Source organism: Cynocephalus volans, chromosome 11 (assembly GCF_027409185.1).
Source record: "Cynocephalus volans isolate mCynVol1 chromosome 11, mCynVol1.pri, whole genome shotgun sequence".
In the NCBI taxonomy this organism is placed as follows: domain Eukaryota; kingdom Metazoa; phylum Chordata; class Mammalia; order Dermoptera; family Cynocephalidae; genus Cynocephalus; species Cynocephalus volans.
The window spans coordinates 111,791,778-111,805,972 of record NC_084470.1 but is presented as its reverse complement, the minus strand read 5'-3'; the positions used below and the strand labels follow the sequence as shown (position 1 = coordinate 111,805,972).

Genomic DNA, 14,195 nt, shown 5'->3' with positions numbered 1-14,195 from the left:
GCCTCTCTGGTCATGCTCACTTTAAATGTTTTTCCTCTCTTTGTTTCTTTTTGAAGAGGAAAATACAGAAACAAACAAACAAAAAGCAGCTGCACCCATCCGTATGTGGGCGTGTTCTCCTTGATGTGCAGCCAGAATGCCAAAATACCAGCTACCCACTTGATTTTTCTAAAGAGAGAAAATGACTTTGGTGGGAGAGTCATTTCATCTCATTTTTAACTCCCCCAAAACCTCCTGACCAGCTGAAACAAACGAGATCCCACCACCCCATGCAGGGTCTAGGTGGTGGTGTCCTTGCTTCTCACAACATTAGCACTGGTCTCCTGATGGATCGATCCATTGAAGGCAGATAAGATCACGCCCATGCTAAGAATAACAGGATTTTTATCAACACAGAGCTTGGGCTGAAAACCACAGCAGGTGCCAAGAAGCAGATGGCTGGTTCCCCCGGAAAGCTCGCCCTCCTGCTCTCTCCTTCAGACACATATGCACGCACACATGCTCTTACCTCACGCAACTCCAGCCTCTGGGCCACAGCCTCCAGGCACTCCTGCCCCGTGCTTTCCACCGACAGTGTGCACTCGATAACATTGCTGTCCAACAGGCGGATCCGGGTGACAAAGCAGTTCTTGCTCAGGACGTTGTAGCGCCGTGTCCGGCGGAGCTTCAGACCGAAAGGCATGGCTATGTGGCCTTGCACGCTGCCCTCCTCTCCTGGCGCCCCTGCCTGGGATGGCCTTAGCAGCTTCGTGACCGGATGACTATGCTACCACCCGTGCTTCTCCAGGTATGGAAAAAGGTGTCCATGCCCAGTGTGGTCCTCTGGAAGACAGCTGCAAACATAAAAGACACGGCACAGTCACACGCTGGAAGAGAAGCTGTGGCTGGTGCAGCACATGTGCCACACACATGTGGGGGCATGCGTGCCCCATCCAGATTCGAGAACCTGCAAGCCCTGTGGCTTTGGCAGAGCCCAGGCACTTTACCTTATCTTATGAGGGTGATATGAGAAAAGCCACTTTACAGTTGAAGAAACAGAGGTTTGGAGAGATTAAAGAACTCATCTGCACATGCATAGTGTGAATGGCAAGGTCGGAGTTCAAGGCAATGTCTACACAACATCAATTCACACGCTTTTCTCACTATACAACACTGGCTGCTCAAGAAAGCCCTCGGAGTGAATCTGAGCACTAGTTTTTTTCTTAAACTTCTAAATATATTCTCTCATTTCAACCACATAAATAACTCTGTGATGTAGATTTCATTATACCTACAAACATATATTTACAAATACGTTTACAATATATTTACAAATGAAAAAAGTGAAGTTCAGTGATTTAAATTCCTTGCTGACCTTACAATTTGTTCTTGTTCCTCTTCGCTCTTTGCAACACTGCTTCCTTGCTTTTGTTAACATTATTTGCTTTTATTTTTAAATTTTATACTTTACTATTTATTTTATTATTTACCTAGAACAGATGATATAAAATGGTGGGAATACACATTTAACAGTCATTTTTCCACTTTAAAAAAAAATTTTAATATATGAATTATTTAATGTACTTAAAATCACAACTCTCTGTCCTTTTTGTCAACAAATATTCAGACAGATGTAGGGAACATCATTTTGTTTCTTTGCAAAATGCTTGATACAAAAGCCCTGCCACTAAGTTAGAGATTATCTTACTAATAAGATTTAAAGACACTCTGATGTCCCACCAACTGCAAATGATAACATATTGCCATGGAGAACACAAGAATAAAATAATAGCAACAAAAGTGGCTATACCATTCCACCCCGAGCCAGCAATGTTCTTGCTGAAAGAAAGGCACATTAAACTTCTTATTCAAAGAAACAAGAAATGTCTGGAACGCTTTTCTGTCCAAACATTTTGTTCTCCATGAAGCTCAAAGCACCATCTCTTGCTCCTCTGATTGTTTTGTTAACTTGATTCCCTCACTGGGCAGATCCACCCGGCTTTACACCCTCGTCCATCTGCTAACACTGAGTTATCCCTGAGCACCACGACACTTAGATGGACAAGCAGGAAAAACTACTTGTAGAAATTCTTACACTAATAAATAAAATGACTTCAACACTTATAAGCCACTCCCTGCCAGTACCCCAGGCCTCACCAGAGCTGTCAGGGCACAACCCTACAACACAGCAAAACATACTCCCCACACTCCCACAGCAGGGCTTTGATACTTGCCCTCGGCACATTCCTTACTGTGACAGGTATATGTTTTATGATGGCTTAAAATACACGTGCTAGAAACTGTGGCTTAGTAAAATATATTAACATTTCTAAATCACTTTATGTTGGCACAGTACTATGTTTATCTCCAAGGCAGACCAACCTGATCTCTTGACATGTACAGAAAAGAATGTAGAGAGACCCATCTAAAAAAAAAAGGAGGGGGAGGGGACCAGAATTAAAATACAGAGCCCATAAATGTTCAGTTTCACAAATTCCCCTCAACCTACTCAATCACAGGGCAGAAGAGGCCAAGATTCAATTCCTACATTAGCCAGAGAGCCTCAAACAGAGAAAAATATTTGCTCTGTGGGCACGAGGCACATTTCTAATCCCGGGCCAGGCACTTCCCATTTGGGTGTGTCTCACCTTAAACACCTATGAAAGAATGTGGCTGGCTTGGTACACATGTATCCCAGCAAAAACAACCGCTGCTACGCATTCTGTGGGACATCACTTAGAATGCACAGCTAGTGAAATAGAAAGTAAACTTCACAACAATGTGTACAGATGATCTGTTTTTATAATAAATAAACAAAAACACACAAATAGGAAAGAATGTAAGTTCTTTCCTCTAAGGAAAATTAAGTTATTTCAGGGCTACATGGTGATATTAAATAGAACTCTAACTTTATATATTTCTAAATTGTTTTAATTTGTTTTACAACTGTCTGACATTATTTTTGTAAATAAAGATTATGTTAAAGTACATTGTCTACTGAAAATGGTCTATCAGGAGCAATGTTTTTATATTCATGGCTAATGGACAATCTGGCAATATAGAAAATATTTAGAAAATACCTATCTGGAGTTTTAAAAAACTTGTTAAATCTTCAATTTGCAAGAAACTTGCAACATAACGTATCAACAAAAAAGTTACAAAAGAACTTTTTTTTTTAATCAGGTCCTTCTAAAAGTCATTGTGAGAAAACAAAACTTGAACAGCGGTGGGGGAGGCAGTCTAGGCTGCCCTAGAGCAAAAGAGATTTAGAATCTATGCAGACGAATGCAATGTGTGAGCCTGGATTAAATCCAGGATTGGAAAAAAAAAAGGCTATAAAAGATACAGGAGACGATTAGGGAAATTTGAAATAGAGAATAGAAATTAGATTATATTAATTTATGATCATTAATTTTCTCCAGTTTTGATAGTGGAATTTTGGTTATGCAGGAGAATGGTGTTCGGAGATGCCAGTGGATACTGTGATGCCTATAACTTACTTTCTAATTTTTAAAAAACAACTTATACACACAAGCATATATACAAATTCAAATTCAGAGTTGAAACAAATAAGACAAAATGTGAACAGCTGTTGAATCCAGGTGGTGGATATAGAGATATCAATGCACAGTTCTTTTAGCTTTTCCATACACCTAAAAATTTTCATAATCAAAAGTTAAAAAGAGGCCACCTTCAGTGCAGGTACTAAACATGCTCACACCTTCTCTTTAAGACTCAATTTAAATGCTGCTGCTGCTTTCAATGGACTTCTCCAATACTTCCCATCAGAGGTAATCTTTTCTTTGAACTCCCACAGTCATTTGTGCTTATTTTAATACACTAACCTAACTTACGTTAAAAATATTAGCACACTTGGACTCTAAACTCCTCCAGAACTAGATTCATGTTTTTTCCACCTCTAACACACACATCATGTACCTAAATTAAAAGCTCATGACATTTATACTCAGAATTTGTGTAGCCACAGAGCTGTGCTTCCAGAAAGAACTTTCAGGCACTCATTTAAGACATTACCTTTAGGAAGGACTGCACCTAAATTACCATATGCAAACAACATGTTTGACACTAACACGAAAGAAACGACAGGATTAGAGAAGATCTCTTAGTCCCTTTCAGTTTTAACATTTTAATAGCCTATGAATTATCCACCATTTTTAAGCTCTGGAACATCATGACTCTACCTCTTACCTATCCACACAGGCATAGAGTTCTATCTCAGACATAACTCAGCTCGCTGCTGGACTATAAACCCAATTCCTCTGCTTTGTCCTTGATAGAGCAGGGATTAAAATATCCCACCATACAATGGACTGGATGTGAAATCCCCTCCGAGCACCTCCTTTCCGTTAAATAGTCTGGCATGTGGCACCCTCCCAACTCCCCTATCTCTGGGGCCTCATCATGTTCAATTTACCACATGAATACTATAAAACCTAGAACTAAATGCCACATGCTCATGGAAAGGTCACATGGTTATGACACTTTAGATTTTCCTGGAGAAAATGGCCTTTCAAAAGAGAGAAAATTAGAGAGTCCTCATTCTAGTTACTGTTTGTTTTGTTTTATTTTGCTTTTTTATTTTTAATAGAAAGTTCCTTCAAAGAGTGAGCCCTACTGTAAACTACGTATTTTGATTAACAATAATATATCAATGTAGGTTAATCAACTGTAACAAATGTTACAAACTGGTGCCACTCTGATGCAGGATGTTGATGAGGTAGAGGCTAAGCACAGGGGGGGGAGGGGGGGGTTGGGGGGAATATATGGGAAATACATAACTTCTGGCCAACTTGGCTGTGAACCATCTATCTGAAAAATAAATAAAAATAATAAGTCACCTAAAATATATAGTTTTATTTATCCCCCCTTCGAGAACATACCTAGTAAGTAATATCAAGCTGCAATTACTTCTGAGTAACCCATTCATGAAAGTTAAAGCAACTCATTTTTTAAAATATAGATGGTAAAACTAACAGTGCTGACTCGATTTTTTTCAAGACAAAAAGTAATTTATTCTAATTTCAAAATAATCTGCTAGTCCTCTTTTTCCTAGGTGCATCTTAGAAAGAAAAGTAGCACTGGACAAAAGAGTTAGACTTCAGCCCTTTTGTGCCTACAGTGATTTGGAATACAAAGAGAAAGGGTGGGGGAGGGATGCCAGGGAAAGGGCCACAAACGCTGACTCTTCCAGGGTCTTTGTCTCAGCAAAGCAGTTGGAAACTGAATGCTAAAGACTATACTGTGGAAAGACGCTCCCTTGACTGGAGGAGGGCAAACTATAGTCGAGCTGAGGAGTTCTCTCTAAGAACCAAGGTTGACTATTAGGGAAAGGAACATGCCCAGACCTTCACACAGAACTGGCTTTAACCAGAGGCCTGGGCTGAATGGCAAGTGACTTATCCTCTTTCAGCCTCAGTTTACTCATCTATAAAGAAATATCGGGCTGGCCAGTTAGCTCAGTTGGTTAGAGCACAGCCTTATTAACACCAAGGTTATCAGTTTGGATCCCCATACTAGCCAGCTGCCAAAACAACCAAACAACAACAAAAAAGGATAATATCTACCCCAGCTGTTTGTGAGAAGTCAACGAGAAAGTGTTCCCAGGAGCGCTCAGTAGGTGTGGGCCCATAGCATGCTGGGTTTGCTTAACAGAGAGCAAAGCAGTTGTGCTGAGAGGAACTTGAGTACCTTACCACCTATTGTGGAGAAAATGTTATAAAAGGAAAAAAAAAAAAAAAAAAGGCAAAGCAGAGAATACAGGGTTGGACCTGAAGCCACAGTAATCCCATGGGAAGTTGACCAAGTGTAAGGCTGAACCAGGCATTCCCCCAGACCAACCACAGCTACCCAGTTATCCCCCAAACTCTGACACCTGATGCATAAAGGAGCCAATCATCAGACTAAATGTCCTGTTAAAAGCCCATCCTGAGTAGGGAAGAAGCCTCTACCTTCCTTCTTATCATAGCCAATAACACGTCTATAGTGTCTAGTGCTGCCAACTGTCCTTTTATTCCAGGAGAAAATTGATCCCAAATTTTCTTTGCTCTTATAATCCATAAGGCTGTCTCTACAGCTTCTGGCCATGTCATGATCTCTCTCATATGACAGTAACTCGTGTACGTGTCTTAGCTCCTCAGTTAGAATCCTGAAGGGAAAGATCTGTGGGATTCAGCTTTGTGATCCCCTGTAATCCTAAAATAGAGCTCTGTCCAAGTCAGGAAACTAAATAAATGTTTGTCGTTATGATAAAAGAGAGAATGAATCCTGAGACAGTTGAGATTTTGACACTAAGGCAGGGCAGGAGCCTCCAGCAAGACCTTAATGACTCTTTTGGTCATTAGAGGAATCTGGAGATGGGTCTGGTTTTGGGGGCCTTATGACAGGTTTAAACTATGGATAACAGGAATGAGAGTTAAATTATTCAGCTCACTGGTGCTTTTGGGGGGGGGAATAAACCCAGATTTCCAAAAGAAGATCCCCACCACCCAAGTTTTCCTTTTCCAGCCCTCTACATGTCTTATACCAGGGGTGGTCTCACAGATCAGAGAGAGGGCACACCCCATGCAAGTTCTTTGCTAAAAATACAATGGAACTACTGATGTGATAAAAAGTGATTGAGTGCACTCGTGACTGCTGAAAGCAATTTGTTGGGATATTTGCTCTGTAAACACACACTTTAAAGGTCTTGTATAGAATAGGCTACAGTTAGGAGAGAATATACAGAAAGGCTTCAAAGTCGCTTCCAAAATCCACACCTGAGCAGTCTATCAGCTTCCCCAAAGCTCTAACACGTAAGTTTAAAACCATCTTTAACTACAAACTGTGAATTTTCAGTATTTTGTACTCTTGTTTTTAATAATAAAAGTCAACAGAAAACCTTCAAAGCTGAAAACGCAAGGCAAAGACAGCTTTCTCATCATACAGAAAAGGTCATTTGGCTAACGAAACAAATCTTTAAATATGATGGATAAGAAGTGGAGAGATCGGTTTGCAAATACCAACCAAATATAGTTTAATCCTCGTTATTGAAATACCTGCACAGGCTTTATTTAGCCTTTTATTGAATTATCTGCATGGGGAAATGAAAGATGGAAGTTAAAATCCAAACTCTAAACATGGCCATCACACTTTCTTTTTATTTCCATGCTATGTTATGTTACTTGATGTTTTTCCACCCTAAAGTTAAGTTCTGAAATCACCAAGAGAGCTAACTGCTATTCAGCTGTATTCTATATTTACCAACAGTCTCTGGAACTTCTCCAGCATTCCCTATTATTACAACTCCCAAGCACACCTAACAGAACTATGTAACCCTGATCTGGGTGTGAGAAAGGAAAACTCACGCAACAAGTCCATCCCGAAAGGCACAGCTCAGTTTTGATAAGTAACACGTCATTTTCCTAAGGAGAGGTTAAAAGAAAGGGATATGCTGGGAATGGCTAGGAAAGAAAGGAGCATTAAAAATGTCTATTCTGATTTCCCCTTAAAGAAGAGAAGATAGTTTTGTTTTGTGAAAATTAGACTATTAGTTTCTTCTATCAGTTTTAGAGCTATACAGTACCCAAAGCCTATCAATACATCAACTTTTTAGCCAAGTAAAGTTTTTGTGCAGGTTTAAAACACAAGCCCCTAACTTCAGTTGCTAAGGAAAATACAACAAAAGCTTTAAAAAGCACATATTAAATTCCATTATTTGCCTCCTACTAACTCAATTTCAATCATTCAGTGGTGAGATGGAAATACGTCCAAAAACATATTTTCCAACTTTCCTGTGCACTAATCACATAAATGACCTTTCAAGCCTTTCTTAAGCTATATTTGAAATTAGAGGAGAAAGATTCCTGCTATATTATATTCCATTACAATGATACCTCACCAATGTGAAAGGTGGCTACACAGCAAACTCACCTATGCAGGATATAGCTGAAAACCCAGAAACAGAGCCAAACATCCTTTGAGCAGTCCAACGTCACAAAATCCTTAATTCCAACATCATACTTAGGATACCAAAAACAACATAAGTTCATTGACTCTAACTTTATATACAGTTCCTTACAAATTGCCTGACCTCACTTCTTAGCCCTTAGCAGGTTTCAAAGAGACAAGGGGATATTACAGACAAGAACATGGACACAGGATAAAAATGGCAATAAGGAGGTAACAGGTAAACAATAAAATTAAGTGTTCCACATCACGAAAAGCTGTGTCCGCAACACCCTGCAGTAAACAGGAACGATTAAATATTCAGCATAATCTGCTTAAGAAGGCAGAAAATAAATACGTTTTTAAATAAGTCCCATCCATGGTGGTTAAAAACAACAAAAACTAAAAATGCTCTTGAGAGGTAAAGACTCCATTATCTACAATCTTGTCCCCCCCCCCCGTCTAAGCAGTGGTTCTCTAGCTTATACTCCTCTAACGCTCAGAAGCAAACCAGCTCTATGAACTATCAAAGGCTGTGATTTTCAACTGGGGGTGGAGTGGGGTGGGGGACTGCAGGTGGCAATCCTCTGGGAAGAGTGGTTTGAAAAATCTCCCCAGGTTACTGTTAAAAAGATCATTTCTCCAACCCCTGCTTTGAGGATTATTCTCTTGAGATTTCTAAAGACATGATTTTACCACAGGAAGGATCTTAAAATGTGCACTTTTCATTTTTGACCTTACTGCAACTTTTCTCTTAAAGATATTCAAAGTACGTCTTGAATATTTAAGGACAAAACAATAAAGTCTGGGATTTGCCTAAAAAAAATCACAGGGGTGGGAGAAATGGGTTACGGTACAGATGAAGCATTACGAGCCATGAGTTGACAGTCATTGAAGGTGGGAGATAGGGATGTCTGGGGTCACACCATTCTCTATAGTTTTGTCTGTGCCTGAAAATTTTCCATAATAAAAAAGCTGGGGGGGGGGGGGGGTGAAGTAAAAAATGGCTCTTAAATGATACTTTGTAAAGTAACCTGGTAAAATAGATAATAGTACCCCCACTGCAGAGATGTGTTACAAAAAAGGGAGGGATCAGAATTTTCCCTTCCAACCTAATCCTCTTATCCTTCCAAAATAAAACTTGCATTTAACTAGATCAAACTGACAGCAATAGTTTTTTGTTTCATTTTTAAGAGACAGCATGAAATATTCTTTTTATAGGTAAAATGACAAGTTATTTAAAATGTAAAGAACACCCAATCGGGTATAAAATAAGAGACTCTTCCTGGTCCAGCTTGCATAATCAATTCTATCAGGAGAATACCTGACTCTGGTTTACCTCTCAAATGAGCTTTCTCTGTCTATCCATGCCAAGAATGCTTTGTCCTAAGACACCCCACTCTTCTTTGAGAGACCATGAAATGAACCTGCAATTGTCCAATTCCAGTTCTTTTTGCCGTCAGTGTCTACACCAATAGTGATGTGTGTCCTGGAATGCCAGAGCTAATCATAGTCAGGAACCACAATCGGAGGTCCCTGCAAGTGTCAGAGCACTCAGAGGGCGATAACGTACACCCCCATTTACCACGCAGACACAATGATAGGGGCACTCTGCTGAGCATTATCTGCAACAGCCCTATTGAAACAGAAGAGAGAGCTATTCTTATTACCCCATTTTACAGACAAAGGCACTGAGGGTGGAGAGGTGAAAGAATTTGCCCAAGATCACACAATGACTAATGACAGTCAAGCTGAGAGCCCAGAGCTCTATCTGACCCCATGCTCTTACCCAGTGAAGCATGCTGATATTAGGCAGAAATGGGGTTAAAAGCTATGACCTAGTGATGTAAAAAGAACAAGACAATAGTAAGCAAGCAACCACATTCTACAAGGAAGGCTGTGACATACCATCAGCAATCTGTCTTTGTTCACCCAGAGTGGACACGGTTAGCTGTGGCAGAGATAGACCCCGAGGCTGGGACCCATTTTCAGCCCTAGAATACTCAATCTGGAGGGCACGGCAGCAGATCAGGGTCCCATCCCAGGCGTGCACCCACCGGTGCTGCCCACCCAGAAGGCTGCCGTCGTCTGTTGCGCCACTCTGTGCTGAACGGTGGGAGAATCCAACATGTTGCATAGAACCTCTTCTTCAAAAACCAATCTTAAACACACATTCACAAAACCAGCGGAAGAGGTCTTCCAGCATGGGCATCTGACTCAAAGCAAAAGAAGCTCGGGGAAGGTCCCTCTAACTTGCTTTACCTCCTCCGGAAATGTGCTCCCTGATGGGACAAAAGTGGAGAAGAGAGGGGCCCTTCACGAGAGGCAGCTGCCCATGACCTCCCTCAGCAAAGTTTTCCACACCTCCCTTTCCTGCCCATGCCTGAGCAAGTTCCCTCAACTGCCCCCACGGGTCCAGGGCTCTCGGGTAGGAGGACTCAGCCATGTCACTTCCTATCCAAACAGTGAGTAGTGGCCAAGTGACTCTGCCATCTCCCTCCGTCTGGTCTGAGCATCCAGCACTGAGCTCCCCCAGCCCCACCAGTGAGCCTCGCCCAGATGCAGTTCCTCCCATGCCCAAGCCGCTTGCATGCTGCGTAACCATGGCGCAGCAGCTGCCTCTCTATTTCTAACAGGGGGATAACAGCACCCACCACAGAGAGTGGGTAGGAAGGTTAGTGAGTTGATAATACATAAATTCCTGGCTCATCGTAGCAACCATTCACGTGTTTGCTGTCACTGCCGTTATTATTGTTGCTATTTCACCAAATATTGCAGGAAGCCCAAGGAAACCCACTGACAGCTAAGTACCACAACCTAAAAACCGCTTTCCAACAAGCCAGTAGTAACAGAGCAAAGAATTTCTAAAGTTAAGGCTAATTATCATAAGGAGACAAAACATGAAAGCAAAACAAGCTCCTACACGTCCCGCTGACTTGGAACCGTGACAGGGTGCCAGTGGATTTCAGATATCTGACCACTCCAGTGAATCGGGAATACATACAACCAAGCGGGTTCCAAAGTGTTATAATGCAATCGCTTCTTCAGAGCCAAGGAGCTGAATCAGAGGGGAGAAGGAATGAAAACAGGTATGAACTAGTGTCAGCTGTTAAAAAGTTGTATAATCCCAAATGATGTAACCAAATGTTAATTACTCACAGGGAAAACAAAGCTTCCAAACAGAGATGGTTGTGCTACTTATTAAAGGTAGACTACATGCACGCATGCACACACATGCACCACAAACCCATCACAACTGTCCTTTCTTTTCTCTGTCCCCTGCCTTGTAAAGACACACATAACACATACACACATGCGCGCACGCACACAAACACACACTACTTAAGTAGGTACTTCGAACAACTTATGTTGTTCTAAGTAGCTCTCAGTGTCATTAGAAAGAAAAAGAATCTACCGCTAGCACAGTAACTTTACTGTTGTAAAAATAATCTGTTAGCACGCTATCATTCCTGCTACTCTCAGTGATCTCAAAACGAAAGATTTGCTCAGATGCCTGCATCAGTGGATATGAGATGCTGCACGCAGGGATGGCTCTGTTGCTGCCTGCAATGCGGGCACGTTGAGAAACCGGAGGGCAAATGTCAAGTGCTTTAGTTTTCAAGTGGGACTCTTGGCTCTTAAAAACTGAAAAAACTTCAACATGCACAGTTTTGGACAAATGCCTATCTAATAAATACAGCAAATACTACACAGAGTAAACCTAATTCAAGAGGCCCCCTTTGCTCTTCTGATTTATACCTGTTTTCAGAATGTTAAGGATTTCAAGCCTCACTGGAAATAACCACCATTTACTAAAATTTTTGTACATAAGCAAAGAAACCCCTGGGAGAATACATGCATATCTGTTCTTCAATTATATTGTAAGAGAGCAGAAACTAACAAAGTTGTACACAGCTTTTGCAACACCAAAACACTAAAACACCAAGTCCTTTGTACGATAATAGCACAAACTCCAACTCAGCACTGCCACTTTGGGGAAATTTTCATTAGAAATAAAAGCAACAATTATGATTCAATAAAAATAAATAAATAAATAAAAGCAACAAATCTTAAAGATTAAGTACAAAGATGCTGCGGTAAATATCATCTGTAGTACAGGGTGGAGACTGATAACCACCTGAATTTTCATAATACACAGTTCAAATAAATGTTCGCATAGCTACATTATTTTGGGAATTTTGCAGTTATTAAAAATTAGTTAAATCTATATGAACTCTGAGCAATGCCCGTGGTGTATTGCTAAGTAGGAAAAGTTGCAGAGCAATATGTAAGACAATACCAAAGTAACACCAGTCATCTTGCGTATGTTTATAATTATACAAGCTTGGAGAAAGCCATGGAGCATTTCCATCTTCAGAGGATGAAAGGGGGACCAGGGAAGAAACATCAACCTGGCTTTATACAATCTGTACTTTATTAACATTGTATCAGAAAAAAAATTTTTTTTAACCACTTAACTTCTGTCCCTCCTAAATACTACATACAGTATTAGAAAATTGGGAAAAGGTGTTCCTTCAGTAGTAGTATTACAGCATCTGTTTTTTATCATTTCAGCTATCATAGAATTTAAAAGATTACTATGTGCCAAGAATTTTCCTAAAGACTTTTACATGCATTATCTCATTTAGTCTTGTGAAATTCCAGTTTGTAGATAAGGAAACTGAGGCTATATAACCAGGCCAAAGTTCCAGAACTGGCAGGCAGCAGAGGCTGGCTCCAAAGCTGTCTTTCACCATTAGCTTATACGGTAAGATATAAGTTGACCATATGTGTCCCTTCATAAATAACAATATTTAGAACACTCTCGTATTACCACATGGCTTTCCACACTACAGTCACTTATATATTGACTAAAAGCAAAATGTACAATGTAGCATATTTTCTTTTTTAAAAAAACTTGGGATCAGCCATTCCTTTCCAAAATTAGAAATGATTAAAACCATTTAAATCCTGGAACTAGCGTGAGTTTTTATTTAGAATTATTATTTATTTTGAATGTCACTCTTTTGCTATTTTAAAATTTTAATAACCTTTAATATTTTTAGATTATACATTCATTATAAAAAAAATCAAAATTATAGAGAACTAAAAATAAAAGAAAAAATCACCATGTCACCACCCAGAGAGGACCAATGTTAATAGTTTCACAGACTTTATCTCATTCTTTTAATTAAGTAGATGTTTGTTTACATATCTGGGATTGTACTACCTTATTTGTCTCTTTCATTATTTCTGATTACTATTACTATATTGATTACTATTATTATATTGTTTTCTCATACTACTGAAAAATTTTCAAAAACAATTTTAAATGCGCATAATATATGTATATACATAATAACATATATAACTGTTGTATACTGTATAGAGATAACCATTCTTTGTTGAAACATTAGGTTGGTTCTGATTTTTTGCTATTACTCAAAAAGAGTTGCCTATACCTCTGATTCTTTCTTTAGAGTAGATTCTTAAGGCCTGTTATCAAGTCCAAAGCTGCATATTTTTAGAAGTCTCTTATTGCATACTCCATACCACTTCCCAAATTAATGCCAAATGCAGACGCTATGACAAATTGCTACTATTTCAATTTCTTTACCTGTAAAATGACTGAAATAATGTGTTTTCTTGACTACTTCAATAAAAAGCTGCATAGTGTAAAACAGAAATAAATCAAACTTGGAGTCAAAAGAAGCAACTTCATCTTACAGCTTTTTTCTCTTATTCAGTTTCCTTAAGCACAACTCCCCAAGATGGCAGAAAAGCTTCAGTAAAAGAAAATTTCAACCCAAAAAGGAATACAGCAAAGTCTCAGTGTCGTCATGTGACAGGAGGTCTAAAAAACAGAAAGCCTCCCAATAGCCAGTCTGCAATAAATAGTGGAACTATGAATTTGGGGCATGCACTGGGTATAATCGGCCATCAGAAATGCCAACGACCCCTTCTGTCAGCAGCTGCAGTGCTACGTCAGGGTACCACACTTCAGAAGCAACAGTTCTAAGACAGCTTTTGAGAAATGCAACCTGCTGCCTTCCACCAAGTGATAACTACAGAACATCAAATGACTGTACTTCTTACGTTTATGTATCATTTACTCAAAATTTACTATTCAAGCAGAATACCGATTGTGGTATTTCCCAAACAAGAAGAAACACCCTCCGTGCCTACCAAGTCATATGAAATGCTACGTAAAACTGAAAACAAAGAGCAGCAGACATACTGGGCAGCTAGGGAGAGCTTAGCCAGACAGAGGC

General features: G+C 39.8%; 1 protein-coding gene across 1 annotated transcript in view; it reads right to left on the bottom strand.

Annotated features, from left to right (window-relative positions):
* The window catches only part of PTPN14 (protein tyrosine phosphatase non-receptor type 14), a 166,193-nt gene that overhangs the window by 101,214 nt on the left and 50,784 nt on the right, over positions 1-14,195 (bottom strand). The window contains exon 2 of the mRNA XM_063113722.1: positions 509-833. Coding sequence (XP_062969792.1) covers positions 509-682 — 174 coding nt within the window. The 5' untranslated portion in view covers positions 683-833. The remainder of the gene's footprint in view (positions 1-508; positions 834-14,195) is intronic.